The sequence below is a fragment of the Bos grunniens genome, chromosome 25, assembly GCF_055505025.1.
Source record: "Bos grunniens cultivar Pamir isolate PY7600 chromosome 25, Bosgru_T2T1.0, whole genome shotgun sequence".
NCBI classification, from domain to species: Eukaryota; Metazoa; Chordata; class Mammalia; order Artiodactyla; family Bovidae; genus Bos; species Bos grunniens.
The window spans coordinates 1,936,886-1,958,176 of record NC_141189.1 but is presented as its reverse complement, the minus strand read 5'-3'; the positions used below and the strand labels follow the sequence as shown (position 1 = coordinate 1,958,176).

Below are 21,291 nucleotides of genomic sequence, written 5' to 3'. Positions count from 1 at the left end.
CTACAGTCCATGAGTTCACAAAGAGTCGGACACGGCGGAGCGACTAAACAAAGCAGCTTTCCCTCCTGGAGGGTGTGCTGCCCTTGCACAAACACAGGAAGGCCGTCTTAAACCCAAGGCCCTCCCTCCTGCGGAAGACAACCAGGAACCCTCCCTTCCTGAAATCGAGGCCCTGAAGCCTCAGCGCGGGCCACGGTGTTGCTCGGGGCCCTGGTGAGCATGCTGCCCCGCCGGAAGAACCACAGTGCAGGCGGCAGGAGCAGGTGTAACCTTTTACTCCACCACTTCCTTCTCCACTTTTCATATTAAATATCTGAAATATATTAATCTTAAAAAAACAATATTAACTCAATGAATGCAGTACTCAATGAATTAACAGTACTCAGTGAATGCAGGGAAGGAGTAAACAGTAAGTCTAGACTGCAAAACCATAGGTTATTTTACAAACTGGAGTGTGGGTGTGATCCGTTCCAGGAGTTTCCAGCGGGCTCGTCAACAGAGCACTGTGGAATTCTGCGATGCATCACACCAGGAGAGAAACGAAGCCGTAAAAAAATATATGTGGCAGGCCAGCGCTCCGTGCTCTGGAGGACGGTCGCGGCGCCACAGGCCCTTCCTTCAGGTTGAAAGGGACAACAGAAGCACTTGTTTTTTGGTGTTCGGGATTCCCCCAGCGCCTTCAGTCTCTAAGTAGATTTTCGGGCTTGGGGTAGCCGAAGAGAACAAAATCTGCTTCGTACAGTTTGTAAAGCTGCTGCCTCCAGGCCAGGGGGATTTTGGCAAACCAGCCTTCCTCCCAGCTGCTGGCAGTCCTGTTCCGGTAACTCGGGGGGAACTGCAGCAGCTTGTCCACCTTCAGCAGCCGCAGCAGCTGGGCGGCGTCCTGGTCCAGGGTCTCCAGCTTCCCCACGAAGTCGTAGTCGATCTGGCAGGGGTGGCAGAGCCGGTGCACCTGCCTCCAGTGCTCGTTGAAGGGCGCCAGCTGCTCGGTGTGTGGGTCCAGCAGGTACTGGATGAAGGTGGCGAAGGACAGCCTGAGGCCGGCGCTGAAGGCCTCGCTGACCGAGGCGGGCAGGCTGGTGTGGTTGGAGTACCTCTTCAGCATGGGCACCGCGAACTTCTGGTAGAACTCCTCGTTCTCCAGCTCGAACTTGCTGCGGAAAGCTGAGATGAGGCGGACGAAGGGGTCGCGCACAAACAGGAACTTGGTGTACTTCTTCAGTTTAATCTTCATGAGGTGCCTGGAGAACTTCCCGTAGCGCCGCCAGAACTTGTTGAAGGTCAGGTGGGTGCTGGAGTTGTGCACGTACTCCCGGGGGATGTCCAGCGGGTCGCGGTAGGGCGTGCCCTGGTCCGAGAGGCTCTGGCTCAGGACGATCATCACGCGCTTCCAGTTGGTGCAGGCCACCTTGGGCACGTAGCAGTAGATGACCCCGTGGCGGTCGTCCACGATGAGGTGGTTCAGCTCGTAGTTGGGGATGTCGTCGAAGGAGCGCTCCTTGGTGGGGAACACAAAGCTGTCGTTGGCGCAGAACCCCCTCAGCACGCTCCTCCGCTCGGCCTGCCGTGCGTCCGGGTCTGCACTCTGCTGGGCAGCGTGGCTGGACCAGTCGTAGCCCCTCACGCTCTCCTCCAGGTTGCCGAGCACAGGCTTGCTGGAGGCCGGCAGGGAGGGCTGCTCCACCCTTTTACTCAAAAGGGGGCCCTGCCTCTCCCTGACGAAGCTCTCCCAAATCTCGAGGCTGGAGGTGAAGACGTCCCCGGGCGCTGAATTGGGGCTGGGGAGGGGCTTTAGCGCATGCGGCCTGGAGAGGGCCGTGTGCAGGTGGAAGTGGGCGGGGCGCATGTTGTCCCAGTACGCGATGATGAGGAGGAGCATGAAGGCGGAGCCCAAGGCCAGCCACAGGCGGAAAAGCCGGCTCTTGGTCATCGTGTCCACGGGCGCCCGGGCCTGTCCCTGGGCCCCTCGCTCCAGCTTCTGGCAGAGACGGACGCCGCGCTCTGAGGAGGCTGGAAGACAACAGAGGCCAAGTGAGTGACTAAGGTCCTCTCCCAGCCTGCAGCCCCGACAGGAGGGGCTGCTTCTCCGCCTCTTCCCCCTCTGTGAGCTGAGCTTTGTGGGGGACCTGGTGGGCGGGCGTCAGCTTCCCCACGTGATGTGACCCCCTTGCCCCACCCCAAGCCCCTTCTGCTGCGTCCACATCATCCAAACAAACACGTGAGCCGGGCCCCGTGAGAGGCCGAGGGAGCGCGTGATCTGGGCAGGCTTCTGCCGGGGCTCAGCCTTCACCCCACAGCACCGGCGGATGCTCAGGAGGGAAGACACGTGTGTGCTGGGGCTTCAGCACTGTGGAGGGCTGTCGCATGGCAGAGGGGGCAACTCCAGAAGAGAAAACCCGAAAATGAGTCAAACCCATGGAAGGAGTGCCCAATAACCACAGGTGGGCCCAGACCCAGAATGGGCTGCTTGCTAAGCCGTCCAGGGCTTCTCGCGCTGTGGACATCGGGGCACAGAAGGACGGAGCTCATCTTGGGAAGTCCAAAGGAGAGTCCCGCGCTGAGCACTCTCTGGGACAACTCCCAGTGTCTACCTCTGAGTCTACGTTTCTAGTAGACTATGCACCTGGTATCCAACACATCTTCATTAGGCAGAAATTTGAATACAATCTCTATGCACCTTTGCAGCTTTTGTTTACCCTTAATTCACTTTTTTTTTTTAATGGGAAAGTGATACATACTCATGGTAAAGACGTTGGCAGACTGTGGTGCTGGAAAAGACTCTCAAGAGTTCCTCAGACAGCAGGGAGATGCAACCAGTCAATCCTAAAGGAAATCAACCCTGAATATTCATCAGAAGGACTGATGCTGAAGCTTCAATACTCTGGCCACCTGATGCAAAGAACTGACTCACTGGAAAAGATCCTGATGCTGGGAAAGACTGAGGGCAGGAGGAGAAGGCGGTGACACAGGATGAGATGGCTGGATGGCATCACTGACTCAATGGACATGAGTTTGAGTAAGCTCTGGGAAATAGTGAAGCACAGGGAGGCCTGGCGTGCTGCAGCCCGTGGGGTCGCAAAGAGTTGGACACAACTTGGCAACTGAACAGCAACATGTAATTATTACACATTGGGAGGAAACAGCAGCTGCTCCAGGGCCTGTGCCTGGAGAGTCCCAGGGACGGGGAGCCTGGTGGGCTGGCGTCTATGGGGTCGCACAGAGTTGGACACGACTAAAGTGACTCAGCAGCAGCAGCAGCAGCAGACAGGTAATGAGCCACACCACAGAAATCCTGAAGCAAGACTGCTGGTGAGATATCCTGCTGTCTCTTGTACAACTGTTGCTGCAGCTTTAGCTGGTTCCCTGCGAGTGGGTGTGAGTGAAAAAAGCAGCAGCAACACTGCAACAGCTTTCAATACCCTTTTAATGGTAATGGTTATAATCACACACTTTTACAACCTATTTTTAAACTAGATCACAAGTACCCATGTCACTGAAGATTTCAAGACCATCCCTTCTCAAGGATGTGCCAGGGTGAACAGTTTATAAAGATGAAGATGAAACCATATATATATATATATATATATTTTTTTTTTTTAAGTTTGCTACAGGCTGAGAAAGCAGCAAAGGGAAAAAGTAACTTAAGATGTCAGGTGATTTAAGAGACCAGTTTTTACTTTTAATATTAAGACCAACAAACAGAGTAGCAGTGATGCTGAGCCACGGTCGCATCTTGTGGACACAGGCACAGATCAGCCGCATGTTCATAATGCAAAGAACCACCTGGCCTGATGACCTAAACGCTTTATTTTTCAACCAAGAAGCAGTATACGACACTAATAAATGCCGGTGTCTACACTGTTTACAAACTCTGACTCTCTTTATTAATAATTGCAAGGAAAAGACACGATCACAGTCACAAAAAAGACAAATATTGTCTTCCCACTTACATGAGGTTCCTAAAGGACTCAGACTCATAGAGACAGAAAGTAGAAGAGCCACTGCCAGGGGCTGGGGAGGGGTGGGGAGCCAGTGTCCAGTGGGTACAGAGTCTGATGGGACGATGACAGGAGTTCTCTCAACGGATGGTGGTGACGGCTGCACAAGAGCTATGTCACGTTCAAGTGACATGAACGTGCTCATGTCATTGAGCTGAGCCCTTAAACACGGCCTAGGTGGTAAGTTTCATGTTATGTGTATTTTACCACAAAGAAAACATTGGAGGAAGAAAACTGCATTAGAGCTGTAACAGTCGACTTGTGGAGGAATTTCCAAGAGGTGATGCTGCATGAATACAGCAAATGTTGGACAGTGGGTAAAAACTAAAGCAAGGCCTAAATATGGTAGAGAACTGTCAGAGGCTAAGCTCCGAGCCTGCTGCTGGGGCCACAGGTTACTTGTACAACCCGTGCAAAAGCTCCACAGGTGACTCTACCTGCAATCTGTTTATTAAGCAAACACTAAAGTTTTAAAAATTTATAATTGGGGGTTATTGCACAAAAACAGGACAGGTCTTCTCCTTGGGACAGTGGAGACGCTGCGTCTGGTTACTCACTGGGCGACTGGTCCGGGAGCCTTGTCTCGCCCCGGCATCCTGCCACGTCACGGCCCCTTCCAGCCCTTCCACACCACGGGGACGCGCCCTACACACCAGGCGAGGCAGCGCTGACCCACGAGGCTGAGGCCACGGTTCATTTCAACATCAAGGAACAAGGGCAGTCCTCCGTGTTGTCATCTTTAACCTCAAACAAGCCACAAAAGCAGCAGTGGTGGAAACCCAACGGGCTGCGCGCATTAAATGGCCTGTGAGAGCAGTGCTCCGGGAGGAAGGACCATGGCTGCCTTCACACATGCACGGAGCCCAAAAATACAGCGTCTCGGAACTGCGACGAGAGAGCAGAGGAGCGAACAGAGCAGAGACTAGCACACAGCACTGCCAGCAGCAAGCTTTACTCTTCAAAAGGGAGCGGGACATCCGGGAACTTCTGGCCCAGCAGCCTGGGCAGCTCAAGCCAGATAATCCAGGCAACACATCCCCGTCCTCTGGGGGAGATAGCAGAATGACGGGCAAAGCCAGGCTGAGAACTGACGAGCGTGCTTAGACACTTCAGTCGTGTCCGACTGTGTGACCCCGTGAACTGCAGTCTGCCAGGCTCTTCTGCCCATGGGACTCTCCTGGCAAGAATACTGGAGTAGGTTGCCATGCCCTCCTCCAGGGGATCTTCCTGACCCAGGGATCAAACCCGCATCTCCTGTATCCCCTGCATTACAGGCGGATGTGCTGAGCCACTGGGGAAGCCTGCTGAGAACCACAGACAGCTTCAAAAACATGTCAGGGAACAACAGTGACCTCATAAAGTAATTTCTGATTCATAAAATAAGGGCATTATTTCTGAACATAAATCTCCCAGTATTTCAAAAAGCGGTCAACAAAAAGCCCCACCAGTTTTGAAGCAGCAGAGCAAGAAGAGCCTTCACAGAGGAAATGCTCCCTGTCAGTCTCGAGCTTTTGCCTCCAGCAACAGAACCAACAGCAGAACTGAGCTAGAAGTTTCATCTCTGGAGGGCTGGTTTTCTACCAAAGCAGAACACTGTGTCTAGGTAGAGTTTCTGGGCTCAAGGAGGGGGGGCTGTTAAGCATTTCTGCTCACACAGGGCAGGGTATGATGCCAAAGCAGACGTGGCCACCCCTGGAGGCAAGCACCCCAGGCAAGCTGGCTGCCCACCTACGGCTGCTGGTCTGAAGGAGCCGTCATGCCAACGACAGACAGGAGTCCAGGAAGATGGGGAGGTCTGTGACACAGAGCTGAAGGCCGACCTCCCTCACACTCAGGAGCATGTCACCCCAACACATTGAAAGCGAGGGCCACGTGGCCAGACCCACAGTCAGACACGTGTAAGGGCATTTCCCACAGTTTAATGGCAGAACAGTACAGAAAGGTCCAGCGGTGTGTGCTAACTTCATACGTCAACTTGACTGAGCTACGGCTGCGCAGGTGGTTGGTCCCACACTCCAGTGTGTCTGTGAGGGTGATTCTGGATGAGATTCAAGTTTGAATCGGTAGGCCGAGTAAAGCAGATGGTCCTCGCCCGTGTAGGTTAGCCTCGCCCACTTTGTTGAAAGCCTGACTAGAACAAAAGGGCAAGGAAAGAGAGACTTCCCTCGCTCCACCCGACTGTCTTTGAGCTGGAGCGCTGGCTTCCTGCCTTCAGACTCGGACAAGCACTGGAACCCTCACCACGGGCGTTCCTGGTTCTCAGGTCTCAGACTCAGATTGGAACCCACCAGCGGCTCCCTGGGTCTGAACTTCTCAGCCTCCACACCAATTTTTATGCAGGCAATTCCTTGTGATAAACACACACGCAGACACACACACGCACAGACATGTACACACACACCCCTTACTGGGTTGTTTTTCTGGAGAGCCCTCACTAATATATGGATGTTTATTTTGTCATTTGGACTGGGGTTTGTGGGTCTGTGTGTGTTTGTGTATTTACTACATAGTATACAAATCTGCCTGCAATGCAGGAGACCCCGGTTTGGTTCCTGGGTTGGGAGGATCCCCTGGAGAAGGGATAGGCTACCCACTCCAGTATTCTTGGGCTTCCCTCGTGGCTCAGACGGTGAAGAATCCACCTGCAATGTGGATTGAGTTCCATCCCTGAGTTGAGAAGACCCCCTGGAGGAGGGCATGGCAACTCAACTCCAGTATTCTTGCTTAGAGAATCCCATGGACAGAGGAGCCTGGTGGGCTACAGTCCATGAGGTCACAAAGAGTCGGACATGACTAAGTGACTAAGCAGAAGAAGAAGCAGAAGCAGATAGATACAAATGATCAAACCAGTCAGAATTAAACAGTGAGTGGTAATAAATGGAAATTAATGGATCTGTTGTTGTGGAAAGGAATGTTAGATGCAGAGAATTTCAGCCAGTATAGAATATCCAATACAAGTATTCCAGAGGGAGAAGCTGAGATTCTTTTCTCCCCCTATCGATACCCTGCTGTTCCAGTACCCCATTTGTTTAGAAGACTGCTCTTTCCTGATTAAATCACATTAGCACCTCTGCTTTTTTTTCCTAAGTGAAGTTTACTGAGGTATGATTTTTACACAATAAAACGCACTCTTTTAAACTGCACAGTCTGATTAGTCTGGGCAAATGAACACTGTGTTTAAGACACAGAACATTCCCATCATCCCCCAAAGTTCCCACACCGTCCCCAACATCCAGCCCCAGGCAGCTGCCAATCTGTTATCTGCCCTGTAGTCCTGCCTCTTCTAGAATGTCACAGAAATGGAATTACACAGGAAGCGAGAGCTTGTATTTGGCTTCCTTCACTTAACAAGATGCTTTTGAGATTTGTCTAGGATGTTGCTTGTTTCATGGCTGAACAGTACTTGCTATGTGGATAAACCATTATCTGTTTATCCATTTACCAACTGACGAACTTTGGAGTTAGTTCTGTTTTTTGGTTATTATGAAAAAAATTGATACCAGCTTTTTTTGCATACAGACCAGGTTTTTTTTTTTATGCTGAGACATTCAAAAAGTCAAAAAGATTGTACAGATTTTTCATTTCCTGGAAGGTTCTATAAGATCCATAACAGCAAAAAAAAAAAAAAAAAAAAAGATCCATAACAGCAGATGTTCTAGAATAAAGCTTAGGGAGTCTATTTAAAGATGAATCAAACTGACCATCAAAATATGATATATGAATCTTAGATTATCATTTTTCAATTATAAAATTTTATGGGCTCAAGTGATTACAGCAAGTTTGTGGGGCAAAAGGTTAATATACAAAAGTTAACCATTTTCCTATATATCAGCAATGAACAAGTGGAATTTGAAATTAAAAACACAATTCCACTTATTAGCACCTTCCCAAAATACAATACTTATGTATAAATTTAATATGTACAAGATCTCTATGAAGAAAACTGAAAAATTCTGATGAATGAAGTCATTAGAAGAACTAAATAAATGAAGAGATATTCCATGTGCAAACTGCTAAGGATAGGAAGACTCAATATTGTCAAGATGTCAGTTCTTCCCAGCTCCATCGACAGATTAATCCCAGCCGAAATCCCAGCAAGTTCTTTGTAGACATTAACAAACTCTTTCTAAAGTTTGTACATGGAGGCAAAAGACCCAGAGTAGCCACACAATACTGAAGGAGCGGAATAAAGCTGAAGGTTGATGCTATGAGGCTCCAAGATTTACCACGAAGCTGCAGTCATCAGAGTGGTGTGGCATTGGCGAAGAATCGAGAACTAGATCAGCGGGGCAGAGTGGAGCCCGGAAACAGACCCCATACGGCCAACCGGCGCTTAACAACCGCATACGGCCAACCGGCGCTTAACAACCCCAACCGGCCAACCGGCGCTTAACAACCGCATGCGGCCAACCGGCGCTTAACAACCGCATACGGCCAACCGGCCAACCGGCGCTTAACAAAGGAGCGAAGGCAGAGCAACGGAAGAAGGCCGCAACAAATGCGGCGGCGGCAGCCGGACAGCCGCGCCACAGAGGGCCTAGACGCGGACGCCCCCACAGGGCCACCGCAGAGCGGCCAAGAGACCTAAGTGCAGAGCGCAAACGACCAAAGCTCCGCGAAGAAAGCTTAAACGACCTTGCACATGGTGCTACCTTTCAGATAACACCAAAGACACTATCCGTGAATGAGATTACTGTCCACACAAAGGTCTGTACAAGAATGTTCACTGTGACTTCATTCAACATTACTACAAACTGAAAACAACCCCACCAAGTGAATGAATCAACAAACTGGTGTGCACATTCGGCAGAAAAACCGCTCAACGATAAAAAAGAACGAGTCACCGAGTCACACATCCATACACGCCGAGTCACACATCCATACACGCCGAGTCACACATCCATACACGCCGAGTCACACATCCATACACGCCGATTCTCACATCCATACACATAACCACACAGACGGATCCTGCACATGAACCCAGACATGAAAGAGCACACGCCACATGATTTCACTTTCAAGTTCATAAAAGGCAAAATTAGTAACAGAAAGCATCAACTGCCAAGGGACAGGGGGAAATGTGGGCGAGGGACATTTTCTATTCCATTGTCTGTAAGGGTGGTTACACAGGTGGGTATATCTCTCATGGAAGTTAACGCTTAAAATGAGTGCATCTGATTGCATGTAAATTATACCTCAATGCATTTGACTGGAAGGGGAAAAAATGTGAGCGGTCTTATTCATTCAATCTCCGAGAGTTAAAACTTTTCAGCATAAACTCTATGCAACTAACCAGCTGTCACTCACTCCCACCATGGACGACAAGAACACCAGCGCTGAAGTCCTGCACACACGCTTACAGACTGCGAAGAGAAGGACAAGGATTCCGAGGCCCAGGCCAGTCTCTGCCGAGCGGCCTGGCGTATTTCTTTAAGTCTGAGTTTTACTTCTTTACCTATAAAACAAGAATAATCAAGGTCTTCCTGCTACCCAGAGATACTGAGAGGATGAAAATGAGAAAATATCAGCTAAATGTTGTAAAATAGTAAAGCATGTTCTTTACACTATACCACTGGCCCTTTTATCTTTCTGTTTCATGTGGCTCTCAAATATAACATTTTTATTATTAGTCATGCTATCTATCAATATCCAGTTATTAGCAGTCAAACAAGAATGTATGATTTTAATTAATTTTATAATAAAAACAACAGTAGCTAATATGCTTTCCAAAGTGCTGATATAAGGTCTGCATTTCTCAACTTATTTAATCCTCACAATAATTTTGATAGAGTTAGGGCAAAATAGCCAGGCAAGTTGCCCAAGTGTGAACAGCTACCACTGCTCAGAGTTGACATTTGACAACTGATTTCAGAGCCTACGTTCTCAACTATTACACTCTACCAGCCTCTCAGGAAATATTTAATGTGGAATTGGTTGGTTTTTCTAGGCACTCAAATTTTTATCACCTTTATTTCTGAGAGAATTCGCTTCTCCTTGTCCAAATAACCAACTTCTGAGCCTTAAATCAAATGACATGACCTTCATTAAGAAGTCCAAGAATGTTTCAAATTTTATTTATTTATGCTACTGGCAAAGAGACCAGAAACTATCTACTTCTTATCCAGCTCTGCAAACACTATATAAGGCAAATAATTCCCTGTGGTTCTCATCACTGCAGTCGACAGAAATCTGGAAAGTTTGTCAGTGAAATCAACATTTACTCTCTGCACCCTCTATTGCCCAGCCCTGCAACTGATGCTCTGGTCCTGGATTAAAACCCCTATTGAAAGGTGTATTTTCACTTCATGCCACCAGCATTGGGGGTTTCAGTTCAGTTCAGTCGCTCAGTTGTGTCCGACTCTTTGCAACCCCATGAATCGCAGCATGCCAGGCCTCCCTGTCCATCACCATCTCCCGGAGTTCACTCAAACTCACGTCTATTGAGTTGGTGATGCCATCCAGCCATCTCATCCTCTGTCGTCCCCTTTTCCTCCTGCCCCCAATCCCTCCCAGCATCAGAGTCTTTTCCAATGAGTCAACTCTTCGCATGAGGTGGCCAAAGTACTGGAGTTTCAGCTTTAGCATCATTCCTTCCAAAGAAATCCCAGGGCTGATCTCCTTCAGAATGGACTGGTTGGATCTCCTTGCAGTCCAAGGGACTCTCAAGAGTCTTCTCCAACACCACAGTTCAAAAGCATCAATTCTTCGGCACTCAGCTTTCTTCACAGTCCAACTCTCACATCCATACATGACCACTGGAAAAGCCATAGCCTTGACTAGACGGACCTTTGTTGGCAAAGTAACGTCTCTGTTTTTCAATATGCTATCTAGGATGACTATTGGGGGTTTATTTGCTTGTAAAATTACTTCACTTGTATTCAGTTAACCCTGAGAACTAAATCTGACAGTGTATCCAAATAAAAATAAGTAATAAATGGTGACATTGATGAGAACCAAAGGTTGATGTTCATCCCAGAAGACCTGAACGAACACTGAGCCAAACTCAGCCTTTGAAATAAAGTAACTTCCCAGAGAGCTGGCCACAGCATAGACAGCCATCTATTGACATGGTGTCTTCACACCTGGTGTTTGAGCCCAGGGAGAGCCTCACAGTAGCCAGGATACTAAGGTAGGCACTCTGGCCCCATTTTCCCAAATTAGATTTCAGGTTCTTGGGAGACGGGGGTCATGTCTACTATTTCTTCTGTGTTCCTCACAGGACTCAAATACTCGTTGCGAGGTACTTAACCCTGGAATCCAAACAATAACTCATTTCCCAGAGCTAAGTCAATTCAAAGAAATTATTTCAAGGGAAAATAGATAATAAGTTTTACTACGATTAGCTGAAAAACCCGATTAAGGGCTTTATCTTCCTAATACACACAGACCCTAGCCTCTGCAGCCAGCTCTCACCCGAGTCACTGCAGCAGCCTCTGACCTCTGACCCGGCCTCCCCGCCTCTGCTCTCGTGTCCATACAGTGCAGCCACGGTTATTCCGCCAAGGTCAGATCCTGTCACGGCTCTGCTCAAACTCTCAATCACTGGGGTCCAATGTCTTCCCATTTCCAGTACTTACGATGACCCATGACCAGCCCTACAGACCTGGGATCCCACACTCCCATGCCTTTCACTCCCCATCAATGGCCCCACTCGAGCCACAGTGGCCTCCTCGCTGTCCACCACCCGCACCAACCAGGTTCCCACTGCCTGGACGGCTCACACCCGGGAATCCTGTGGCTCACCTCGGCACCTCACCTCATCAGCAAGGGCAGCCCTGATCACTCCCCACCCTGCCAGCCCATCCTACCTGCTTCTTCTCTGTCTCATTTGTCATCACCTAATATGAAATTTAAAGACACTTACTCCTTGGAAGGAAAGTTATGACCAACCTAGATAGCATATTCGGAGAAGGCAATGGCACCCCACTCCAGTACTCTTGCCTGGAAAATCCCATGGACGGAGGAGCCTGGTAGGCTGCAGTCCATGGGGTCGCTAAGAGTCGCGCACGACTGAGCGACTTTACTTTCACTTTTCACTTTCATGCATTGGAGAAGGAAATGGCAACCCACTCCAATGTTCTTGCCTGGAGAATCCCAGGGACAGAGGAGCCTGGTGGGCTGCCGTCTATGGGGTTGCACAGAGCTGGATACAACTGAAGCGACTTAGCAGCATCAGCAGCAGCAGATAGCATATTAAAAAGCAGAGACGTTACTTTGCCAACAAAGGTCCATCTAGTCAAGGCTATGGTTTTTCCAGTGGTCGTGTATGAATGTGAGAGTTGGACTGTGAAGAAAGCTGAGTGCCGAAGAATTGATGCTTTTGAACTGTGGTGTTGGAGAAGACTCTTGAGAGTCCCTTGGACTGCAAGGAGATCCAACCAGTCTATCCTAAAGGAGATCAGTCCTGGGTGTTCATTGGAAGGACTGATGTTGAAGCTGAAACTCCAGTACTTTGGCCACCTCATGCGAAGAGTTGATTTATTGGAAAAGACCCTGATGCTGGGAGAGATTGGGGGCAGGAGGAGAAGGGGACGACAGAGGATGAGATGGCTGGATGGCATCACCAACTCAATGGACATGAGTTTGAGTGAACTCCGGGAGTTGGTGATGGACAGGGAGGCCTGGCATGCTGCGATTCATGGGGTCGCAAAGAGTCAGACACGACTGAGCGACTGAACTGCATTGAATATTAAATATGATCTCTGTTCATTTCCAAGGCGAACCATTCAATATCATGGTAATCCAAGTCTATGCCCCAACCAGTAACGCTGAAGAAGCTGAACAGTTCTATGAAGACCTACAAGACCTTCTAGAACTAACACCCAAAAAAGATGTCCTTTTCATTATAAGGGACTAGAATGCAAAAGTAGGAAATCAAGAAACACCTGGAGTAACAGGCAAATTTGGCCTTGGAGTACAGAATGAAGCAGGGCAAAGAGTTCTGCCAAGAGAACTGGTCATAGCAAACACCCTCTTCCAACAACACAAGAGAAGACTCTACACATGGACATCACCAGATGGTTGACACCGAAGCCAGATTGATTATATTCTTTGCAGCCAAAGATGGAGAAGCTCTATACAGTCAGAAAAAACAAGACCAGGAGCTGACTATGGCTCAGATCATGAACTCCTTATTGCCAAATTCAGACTTAAATTGAAGAAAGTAGGGAAAACCACTAGACCATTCAGGTATGACCTAAGTTTCTGCCAAAACGTGATCCACTGGAGGAGGGAATGTCAAACCACTCCAGTATTCTTGCCACAAGAACCCCATGAATGAAATTCTTTAACAAGTTAAAAGAAAAAAGCTAAAGAAAGCACCAAATCTCTGATATGTGACCACAGCCAAGAGACAGGATCCTGAGAACAGTAACAACAATGGAGAGGAAATAAGAACAAGTAAACTCTCTCCATAAAAAGGGCCTGGTGAGTGATCCAGCTGCACACAGAATACCAAGGGTCTGGCCTCTTCCTTCATTAGAGTGGGAAGCGTAGTGCTTTGTCTTTATTTTGATCAACGTTATGTATGTATGTTAAAGGATTACATCATCAACTGTAAACACAGCCCCCAGTCCCTGCTTTCCTGTTACCCATCTCCATCTTTCTCCCCCATTCTTGTTTGTTTTTGGCCATGCGGCACGTTCGATCACAGTTCCTCGGCCAGGGATCAAACCCGTACCCCTGCAGCGGAAGCACAGAGTCTTAACCACTGGACTGCCAGGGAAGTCCCTCCCTCATTCTTAGCTGTCTCTTTTGGTGTTACCACCTGCCTCTAAGTAATCGCCCTGGGCGATAACCGAATAGTTCAGCTTGGGTATCATCCACTGACTTCCCCAAATAGTGGCAGGCGGCAGGCAGAAATGCAGTCTTTCTTTCCTCCATCAGCCCTTCAAACAAGCATGCCACGCTCATCTCCACGCCTCCTCCAGACAGGCATATCATCATTTTAATGAGAGCGATATTCAATGTTTACATAAATTATTACCGTTGCGCAAAGGCTATTCACAGCAAAGCCTTGCAATACACCATCATTATTTTTCTTTCCTGCACAACGGCTTATTTTCCCCGGAACTTGTTCACAGTCTCATGCTTTCATTTGCTTTGTTTTCTATGTACTATCACTACTACAACCCCAGCTCTGCCAACTGTCTGCATCTTCCCTCCAGATGCTTCAGAGCACCAGGGACTCTGACTTTCATCTTCCCCAAAAAATCCCTTTGAGGAAACATTGAGGCTCAAGTCATGAGATACCTGCTCTCCGTACCCAGTGCCTGGCTTGGCTGGCATCCCAGCTTCTCCACCTACCCAGCAGATTCTTTTCACCTTTTCTCTGAGGATAATTCTATCTCTTCTAGTTCTGACTTTTCAGATTCCCCACCTTATTCTGGGAAAGTATGCTTGCCAGTCATTTCTTTAAAATACATGAGAGACAAATTTTTGGACCAAGTGTGAAAATATCTTTATTCTACCCTTCTTTGCCTGATTTTAAAATTCAAGGTAAAATATTTTCCTTCAGAATTGTGAAAGCAATGCTCTCTTGCCTCCTAGCTTCCAGTGCTCCTGTAGATGGTTCCCAAGCCATTCTGCTCATCCTTTGATGACCTGCTGGTGGCCTTTGTTCTTTCTCTAGAAGCTAACACAATCTTCTTAGTCCAGAGTTCTGAAATTTCACAACAGTGTTTCTTGGAGAGAGTGTGCATGGTTCTCTCTCCATGTGAAGTCTCACCATGGAAATTCTGAAACACACACCTTCAGATGCACTTTCAAATAAACTCCTTGCTTCCAAACTCTCACTAGTCACTACCAGAAATTCAGTATTCCTCCCTATACAAACTTGCTCCCCACACTCTGAATATCCAAATTGGGAACTGAACAGACGAGGTGAGTGCCACATACCTGCATTTTCATCTGTGGTGCTGGTCACTCAGTGGGCCCCTTCAAAGGAGGAAGTTTTGGTTTCAGGATTTACCTTATAATTTTGTGGATGATTTTATCCCATTTCTTGCTGAAACGCTTATTATGTAAACTGCCTAATCTGATCATTTAATTTTCTTTTTTCTCTCATTTTCCATCTCTTTTTGTTGTTGTTCTATTTCCTGAGCTGTCAACTTCTTCACCTACTGAGTTTTTTATTTCTTCCACTGTATTTATACACATGACTCATCTTTTTGGATTTCTGAATGCCCTTTTAAAACAAAAAAAAATCCTCAATCCTCTGTGGTGAACTTTTCCTAAATGGAAAGGAAACCCAAGGAAAGAGGGGATATATGTATAAGTGTGGCTGATTCACTTTGCTGTACAGCAGAAACACAACATTGTAAAGCAACTATACTCCAATAATATACATAAAAAAAGAGCGCTTTGTTCTTGTCTACTGATGCAGTATTTTCCAGCTCCACGTGTGCGTTAGTGACAGTATGCTTTTTAAGTTTTCTTCCGGCGTACTCTCTACTGCTTCCAAGTGTGTGTCACGATCTCTGTCTTCCCAATCAGAGGTTTCGTCGCTTGTCCCTGGTTGCTGCTGCTGCTGCTGCTAAGTCACTTCAGTCGAGTCCAACTCCGTGTGACCCCATGGACGGCAGCCCACCAGGCTCCCCTGTCCCTGGGATTCTCCAGGCAAGAACACTGGAGTGGGTTGCCATTTCCTTCTCCAATGCGTGAAAGTGAAAAGTCAAAGTGAAGTTGCTCAGTCATGTCCGATTCTTTGTGACCCCATGGACTGCAGCCTACCAGGCTCCTCCGTCCATGGGGTTTTCCAGGCAAGAGTGCTGGAGTGGGGTGCCATTGCCTTCTCTGTGTCCCTGGTTATCCAGTCCTATTTAAGGGGAAAGGGATTAAAAGAACTGGAAGCTTTGGACTCTAGAAGGGAGTTATTAACTATGAGCTTCGTTAGTGAGTGATCCAATTGGGCCTCCTTACTGTGGACCTTCCTGTCATTATTTTGAGATCCTTTCTCAGGCTACTCACTTTCCCCAAAGATTCTTCCGTTCTCCTGCCTGGAAGGAGAAGTACCAATTGACAGTACTCCGGGAGCCACAGAGGCTCCATTTCCTTCACTCTCTTGTGCTCTGTGCAGCCGTCCACCCCTTCTCCCCCATCAACTACACCCAGTGTTTCCTATTCCTCTCTGAAATTCAGTTCTCTAAGCAGTTACAGAAACCACCACCTTGGTTAAGTACAGGAAGTGCTGAGTTACTGAGTCAGTTATCATTAAGCACATCTGCTGGCAAATGACTGGTGAACGATGAGCCAGGCTGCAGCCACAGACCCACTAAGTACTGTGAAACTAGCCACTCCTCTCTGAAGAAAAAGAGAAAGAAACAATCTAAAAATTGAAACTGAAGATGTTAGTTTAAAAAAACTACAAATAGCAGCATTTGTTTCAGTATTATCAATATCCTGTCTCTTACCCAGGAACGGCACTTCAACCTGACACCTTTCTGGAAGAGAACCACTCACTAGCCTTAGTGACTATGCAGTAATGACTGTAAGCTACATTTCCTTTGTCAACCATCCAACGTGCTCCTCTTCTGCCATCTACCCCTTTCCTGCTGGCATTCCCCAGGATTCCCTCCCAGGGCACATTCTTTCTCTCCAAGAGCACATCTCACCCAGGATGGCCCACACATACCGTAAATTTCACAAGCCTAAAAATCAGATGCATTTTAGCCCCTTCCTTCTCTACATTTGCTCCAGTATTCCCTAGCTCAGGTACTGGCCCTCCTCAGCACCCACGTGAGACATCCTGGTTACTTCGGCCTTTTTCCTTTCCCTCTCACCGCATCCCACAGAGTGCAGTAGCACTGTGGACTCTCCTGCTTCTTTCAAGCCGACACCCTTCCTGACTCTCAGCCACTGTTCTGACCCACGCCCCCTATAACTGTACCCAATTCAGTCTCCATCTCCTGATACCCTGGACCCATTCCTCTGTTCTCACAAGGGTTACTTCTCTAAAACACATCTTTCACATTCCACCCCAAACCTTGACTACCCCTCACCAAGAGGATAAAGTCCAAGCTCCTTGGCAAAGCATTCAAGGCCCTTTGATCAGAAACCTCTTTCTGGCCTCGGTTTGCATTTCAATCCTCAAACCCCATCCTCCAATCAACACAGGGACTCACTGCTCCCTCCCCTCAAACATTCCATTCACTTCCTCGTTTCCACACACCCTGGAATGTTCTCCCCAAACTTCACTCATCTCTCAAGGCCCAACTCATGTCACCTCCACTATGGAAAACTTCTGCAACACCTAACAACGAGTTTAGCTGCTCCCTCTTTCTTCGCACTTTGTAAACACCTAGATGACAACGCTAATCACAGGGTATTACAGTCAGGCTACCCATGCCACCAGCTTCGAGCCCTACCTGGCATCTTACGAAGGATGAGAGGCTCAGTTTGCTCAGCTGATGAAGCAGGTGCACACTGAGTGGCAGCGAACAGCACTGCTGGCTTGAAAACACCAGCCCAACGTCTTACAGACCATCTGGCAAGAAAGCGAACATGCATGCATTTCCATGCAGGCACTCTAAATTCTCAGCAGCGCTCCCCTCAGGCAACAATTTCCTAGGTGTTAGCAGACACTTAGGTGGTAGTGTTGCAATATATAAGTGTATCAAATCAACACTCTGCACATCTTAAACTTACACAATGCTACATCAATTATATTTCAATTTAAAAAAATCTTCCCAGTATCTCCTTTTTCACCCTGACACCAGCCCTGTCTCACATTCCCAACACCAGATGTTCACAGAGAAGGGCTAGACTGTGTCCTGATTTGGGGGCAGGTGAGGACCAGCTGAGCTGTTTCTCAGCTGCCCCCTGCCTGGACCCACACATTAGGGGACAGTCTCCTTAGAGATGCGCTTGCATCCACTCTCCCCCAATCCACATTCTCATTCATCCAGGGTCTCCCGAGTCTCTCCGGCGTCGAATCATAAAATAAATAATTCAATAATCACAGGAACACTATGGCTTGTTGTGCTCCGCGCCAGACGGAACCTCGGCTCCAGCCAAAGGCTCGCCGGAGATGTCTTGGTGGCTGCGAGCCCAAGTGGAAGATATAAGTCCTACTGTTCGCGACTAATACATGGCTTCCTCGCGCTGTTTCTGGAGCAAAGGCTCATCTGAGCGGTGCTCTTCCAGGACGCGCCCGCCTCGGCCAGGGCTGCAGTTCAGGCCAGAGGTCAGCGGGTCGGGGGAATGCCCGCGGCTTCGGGCGGCCCAGGGCATCGGGCGGGGCCCCCCCTGCAATAGGCTGGTGCGGGGACGCGTGCGCCCGGGGCGCCCGGCCCCGCGCCGGAGCCCCGAGCGCCTGCTCCCGCTCCACGCTCCCGACCAGCCCGAGGGGGAAGCCGAAGACCCCTCGGCCGCCGCCGGCCCCCTGCAGGATCGATGCCCGGCGGCCAAAACGGGCGGGGACCAGCCCCGACGGCGGGAGTTGACCAGCCGCGAGCTCCAGCGCCCGGTCCAGGTCTCCCTCACCCCCGCAGGACTGGGGCTCAGAGACGGTGCGAGCCCGGCCAAGGTCACACAGCGACGGCGCGGGGGCTCGGCCCGGGGCTGCACCGGACCTGCCCCGGCGGCTGAGGGGGCAGGACCAGCCCCGGCTCGCCGGCGCCACCCCGGTCCTGCGCCCCTCGCCTCACCTCACCCTGCACCCCTCATCTCGCCGCTCGCCTCACCTCGCGCGCCCCTCACGTCCCCTCGCATCACCTCACCTCGCGCCGCAGCTCGCGCCTCCAACGCCTCGCGACCGGCGGCGCCTCTCGAGGCCGCCCCTCCACCGGCCCCGCCCCCTGCTCCTCCTCTCGCGAGAAGTCACGGCCGCGGAGGGGCCGGGGAGGCCGAATCGCACCCCCACGCAGTGCGCCTGCGCCTTCCGCACCGCCCCCGGGCCTCCCCAGCCCCTGCCATGTGGCGCCGTATTTACGGCTCGGAGCGACCCCGCCCCCGGCCGCCGGGAGCCCCGCCCCCTTCCCAGTAGCCAATCCTGTGCGGCCGGGCGCTCGAGGCCAGCGCGCTGCTGCAGCCGCTCGGGGTACACCAGGCCAGCACCTGCTGTCTCGCGGGCCGGCTCGCGAGCAGCGACTGCCTGCAGAGCATCCTTATGCCAGGCCCTGTGTGGCCTTGAGCAAGTGACTGAACCCCTCTCTGTGACTGTCTCCAAGTACCTTAGTAGGGCCGCGACTTCGTCCTGCAGGGAGCTAACAAGACTCAGATATATGGTGCTGAGCGAGGTGCCTGACGCATCATCTGCACTCCCCTCGTGGTTCTTACTGTTTTGTTTTTTTTAATTGGGGTAAAAATACACATGATATATTGCCTCTAACCATGTTTCATGTACCACGGGGCAGTAAGTGCATTCTTACTTCGTGCAACCGTTTCCACTGTTTGTCCCCAAGACTTTTGCCGTCAGTTGTTCATGGTTCCTCCAGGTGAATGAGTTGCCTTCTGATGAAGCCACGTCTCATTCAGTCACGCGGTGGGGAGATCCTGCTGCTGGGCCCTGGAGCTGGGGGAGTGAAGGAGACAGAAAATTATCTTATTTACATATTATTTATTTGTTTATTTTGTCTGTGGGGATCTTCCTTGCTGTGAGGGTTTTTCTCTGGCTGCGGGCGAGGGGGCACTACTCTTCAAGGCAGTGCGTGGGCTTGTCGTTGCGGTGGCTTCCTGTGTTGCGGAGCCCTGGCTCTAGGGGAGAGGACTTCAGTGGTTGCAGCACGGTGGGCCCAGTAGCTGTGGCTCCTGGACTCTAGAGCACGGGCTGTAAGCCCCTGAGTGGTGGCTTACTGGCTTAGTGGCTCTGCGGCACGTGGGATCTTCCCAGATCGGGTGTGGAACCGGTGTCTCCTGCTTTGACAGGAGGATTCTTTACCACTGAGCCACCAGGGAAGCCCAGGCCTGCCCTGTTTGAAAAACAAAAACCAGACTGAGACTTCTACCTGCAGCTAGTCCCTTCTCAGCTCATCTCTCAAAGCAGGGGTCTCTGCACACCCTCCATTTCCCTTCATCCTACTTCCTGGAAGAAGGTTTCCTCTAGGAGGCAGGCGCCAGCCAGGCAAAGACAGAAGCACCCGGGGAGATGCAGAGACGCTGGTTATGTTGCATTCCTGCAGTCAGGAGGGACGGTTAGGCCATTTTATCAACAGGGTTCAAAACTTAGATATGTCACCTGTGTCGTCCTGTCTGTGTGTTAGCTTCCTGTGGTCGCCGTAACAAAGTACCACAGACTGGGTGACTTAGAAGAAAACAGAGATTTAGTCTCTCTCGGCCTGGAAGCTGGAAGTCAGAGATCAAGATGTCGACAGGGTGAGTTCCTCGCCTTACAGACGCTGTCTTCTCTGTGTCTCTTCACATGTACTTCCCTCTGTGTCTGTCAGTCTCTGCATTTAAATTTCCCTTTTAATAAGGACAGTCGCATTGAATTAGTGCCACCCTAATGACGTCATTTTAACTAGACTTCTAGATATGAGGGGGTAGGACTTTTAGGTATCTTTGTTGCTGCTGCTGCTGCTGCTAAGTCACTTCAGTCGTGTCCGACCCTGTGCGACCCCAGAGACGGCAGCCCACCAGGCTCCCCCGTCCCTGGGATTCTCCGGGCAAGAACACTGGAGTGGGTTGCCATTTCCTTCTCCAGTGCATGAAAGGGAAAAGTGAAAGTGAAGTCGCTCAGTCGTGTCCGACTCTTTGTGACCCCATGGACTGAAGCCTACCAGGCTACCAGGCTCCTCCGCCCATGGGATTTTCTAGGCAAGAGTACTGCAGTGGGTGAGAGGGACACAATTTAGCCCATACCAGAATTTATTAAAAATTACAGAGTAAGCTGGCTTAAAATGCTATTTCCTGTTATGTATCTATTAGAATGATTAAAGCAAATTTTTAAAACGTTACAATACTCCATGCTGGCCAGGATACAGAGCAGATAGAACTCCCCTGCATTGCTGGTGGGAATGCAAAATGGCTCGACTGCTTTGAAAACCAGTTTGGCGGTTTCTTTAAAAGTTAAACACGAATCTACCATACAACCCAGCAAACTCCACTGCTAGATATTCACCTAAGAAAAATGAAGGCTCATATTTGTCCAAAAACCTGTCTGCGAGTGTCTTTTTGTGGCTTACTCATCATTGCCCCAAACTGGGATCGACCCCCACACCTTTGACGGGCAGGTGAACAGACAAACTGGGGCTCAGTTCCTCACGCTGGAATGCGAGTCAGCGATGAAAGGACCAGCGCGTCTCCAGCCGCAGACGACCTCAGGTGCTTCATGCTGAGCGAGAGAAGCCTGCGG

General features: G+C 49.7%; 1 protein-coding gene across 5 annotated transcripts; it reads right to left on the bottom strand.

Annotated features, from left to right (window-relative positions):
* Positions 1-259: 259 nt before the first annotated feature.
* CHST12 (carbohydrate sulfotransferase 12) lies at positions 260-19,512 on the bottom strand. Of its 5 annotated transcripts, none has more exons than XM_086377034.1 (2): positions 19,370-19,512; positions 260-2,010 (listed from the first exon to the last, which is right to left on the bottom strand). In XM_086377034.1, exon 2 carries the CDS (start codon positions 1,928-1,930, stop codon positions 680-682), a length of 1,251 nt encoding a protein of 416 aa, XP_086233160.1. In that variant the 5' UTR covers positions 1,931-2,010; positions 19,370-19,512; the 3' UTR covers positions 260-679. The 5 variants fall into 5 exon arrangements, with proteins under 5 accessions (XP_086233160.1, XP_086233157.1, XP_086233159.1 ...); XM_086377031.1 differs by lacking the exon at positions 19,370-19,512 and adding an exon at positions 18,683-18,774; XM_086377033.1 differs by lacking the exon at positions 19,370-19,512 and adding an exon at positions 18,719-18,774.
* Between the last annotated feature and the right edge of the window lie 1,779 nt (positions 19,513-21,291).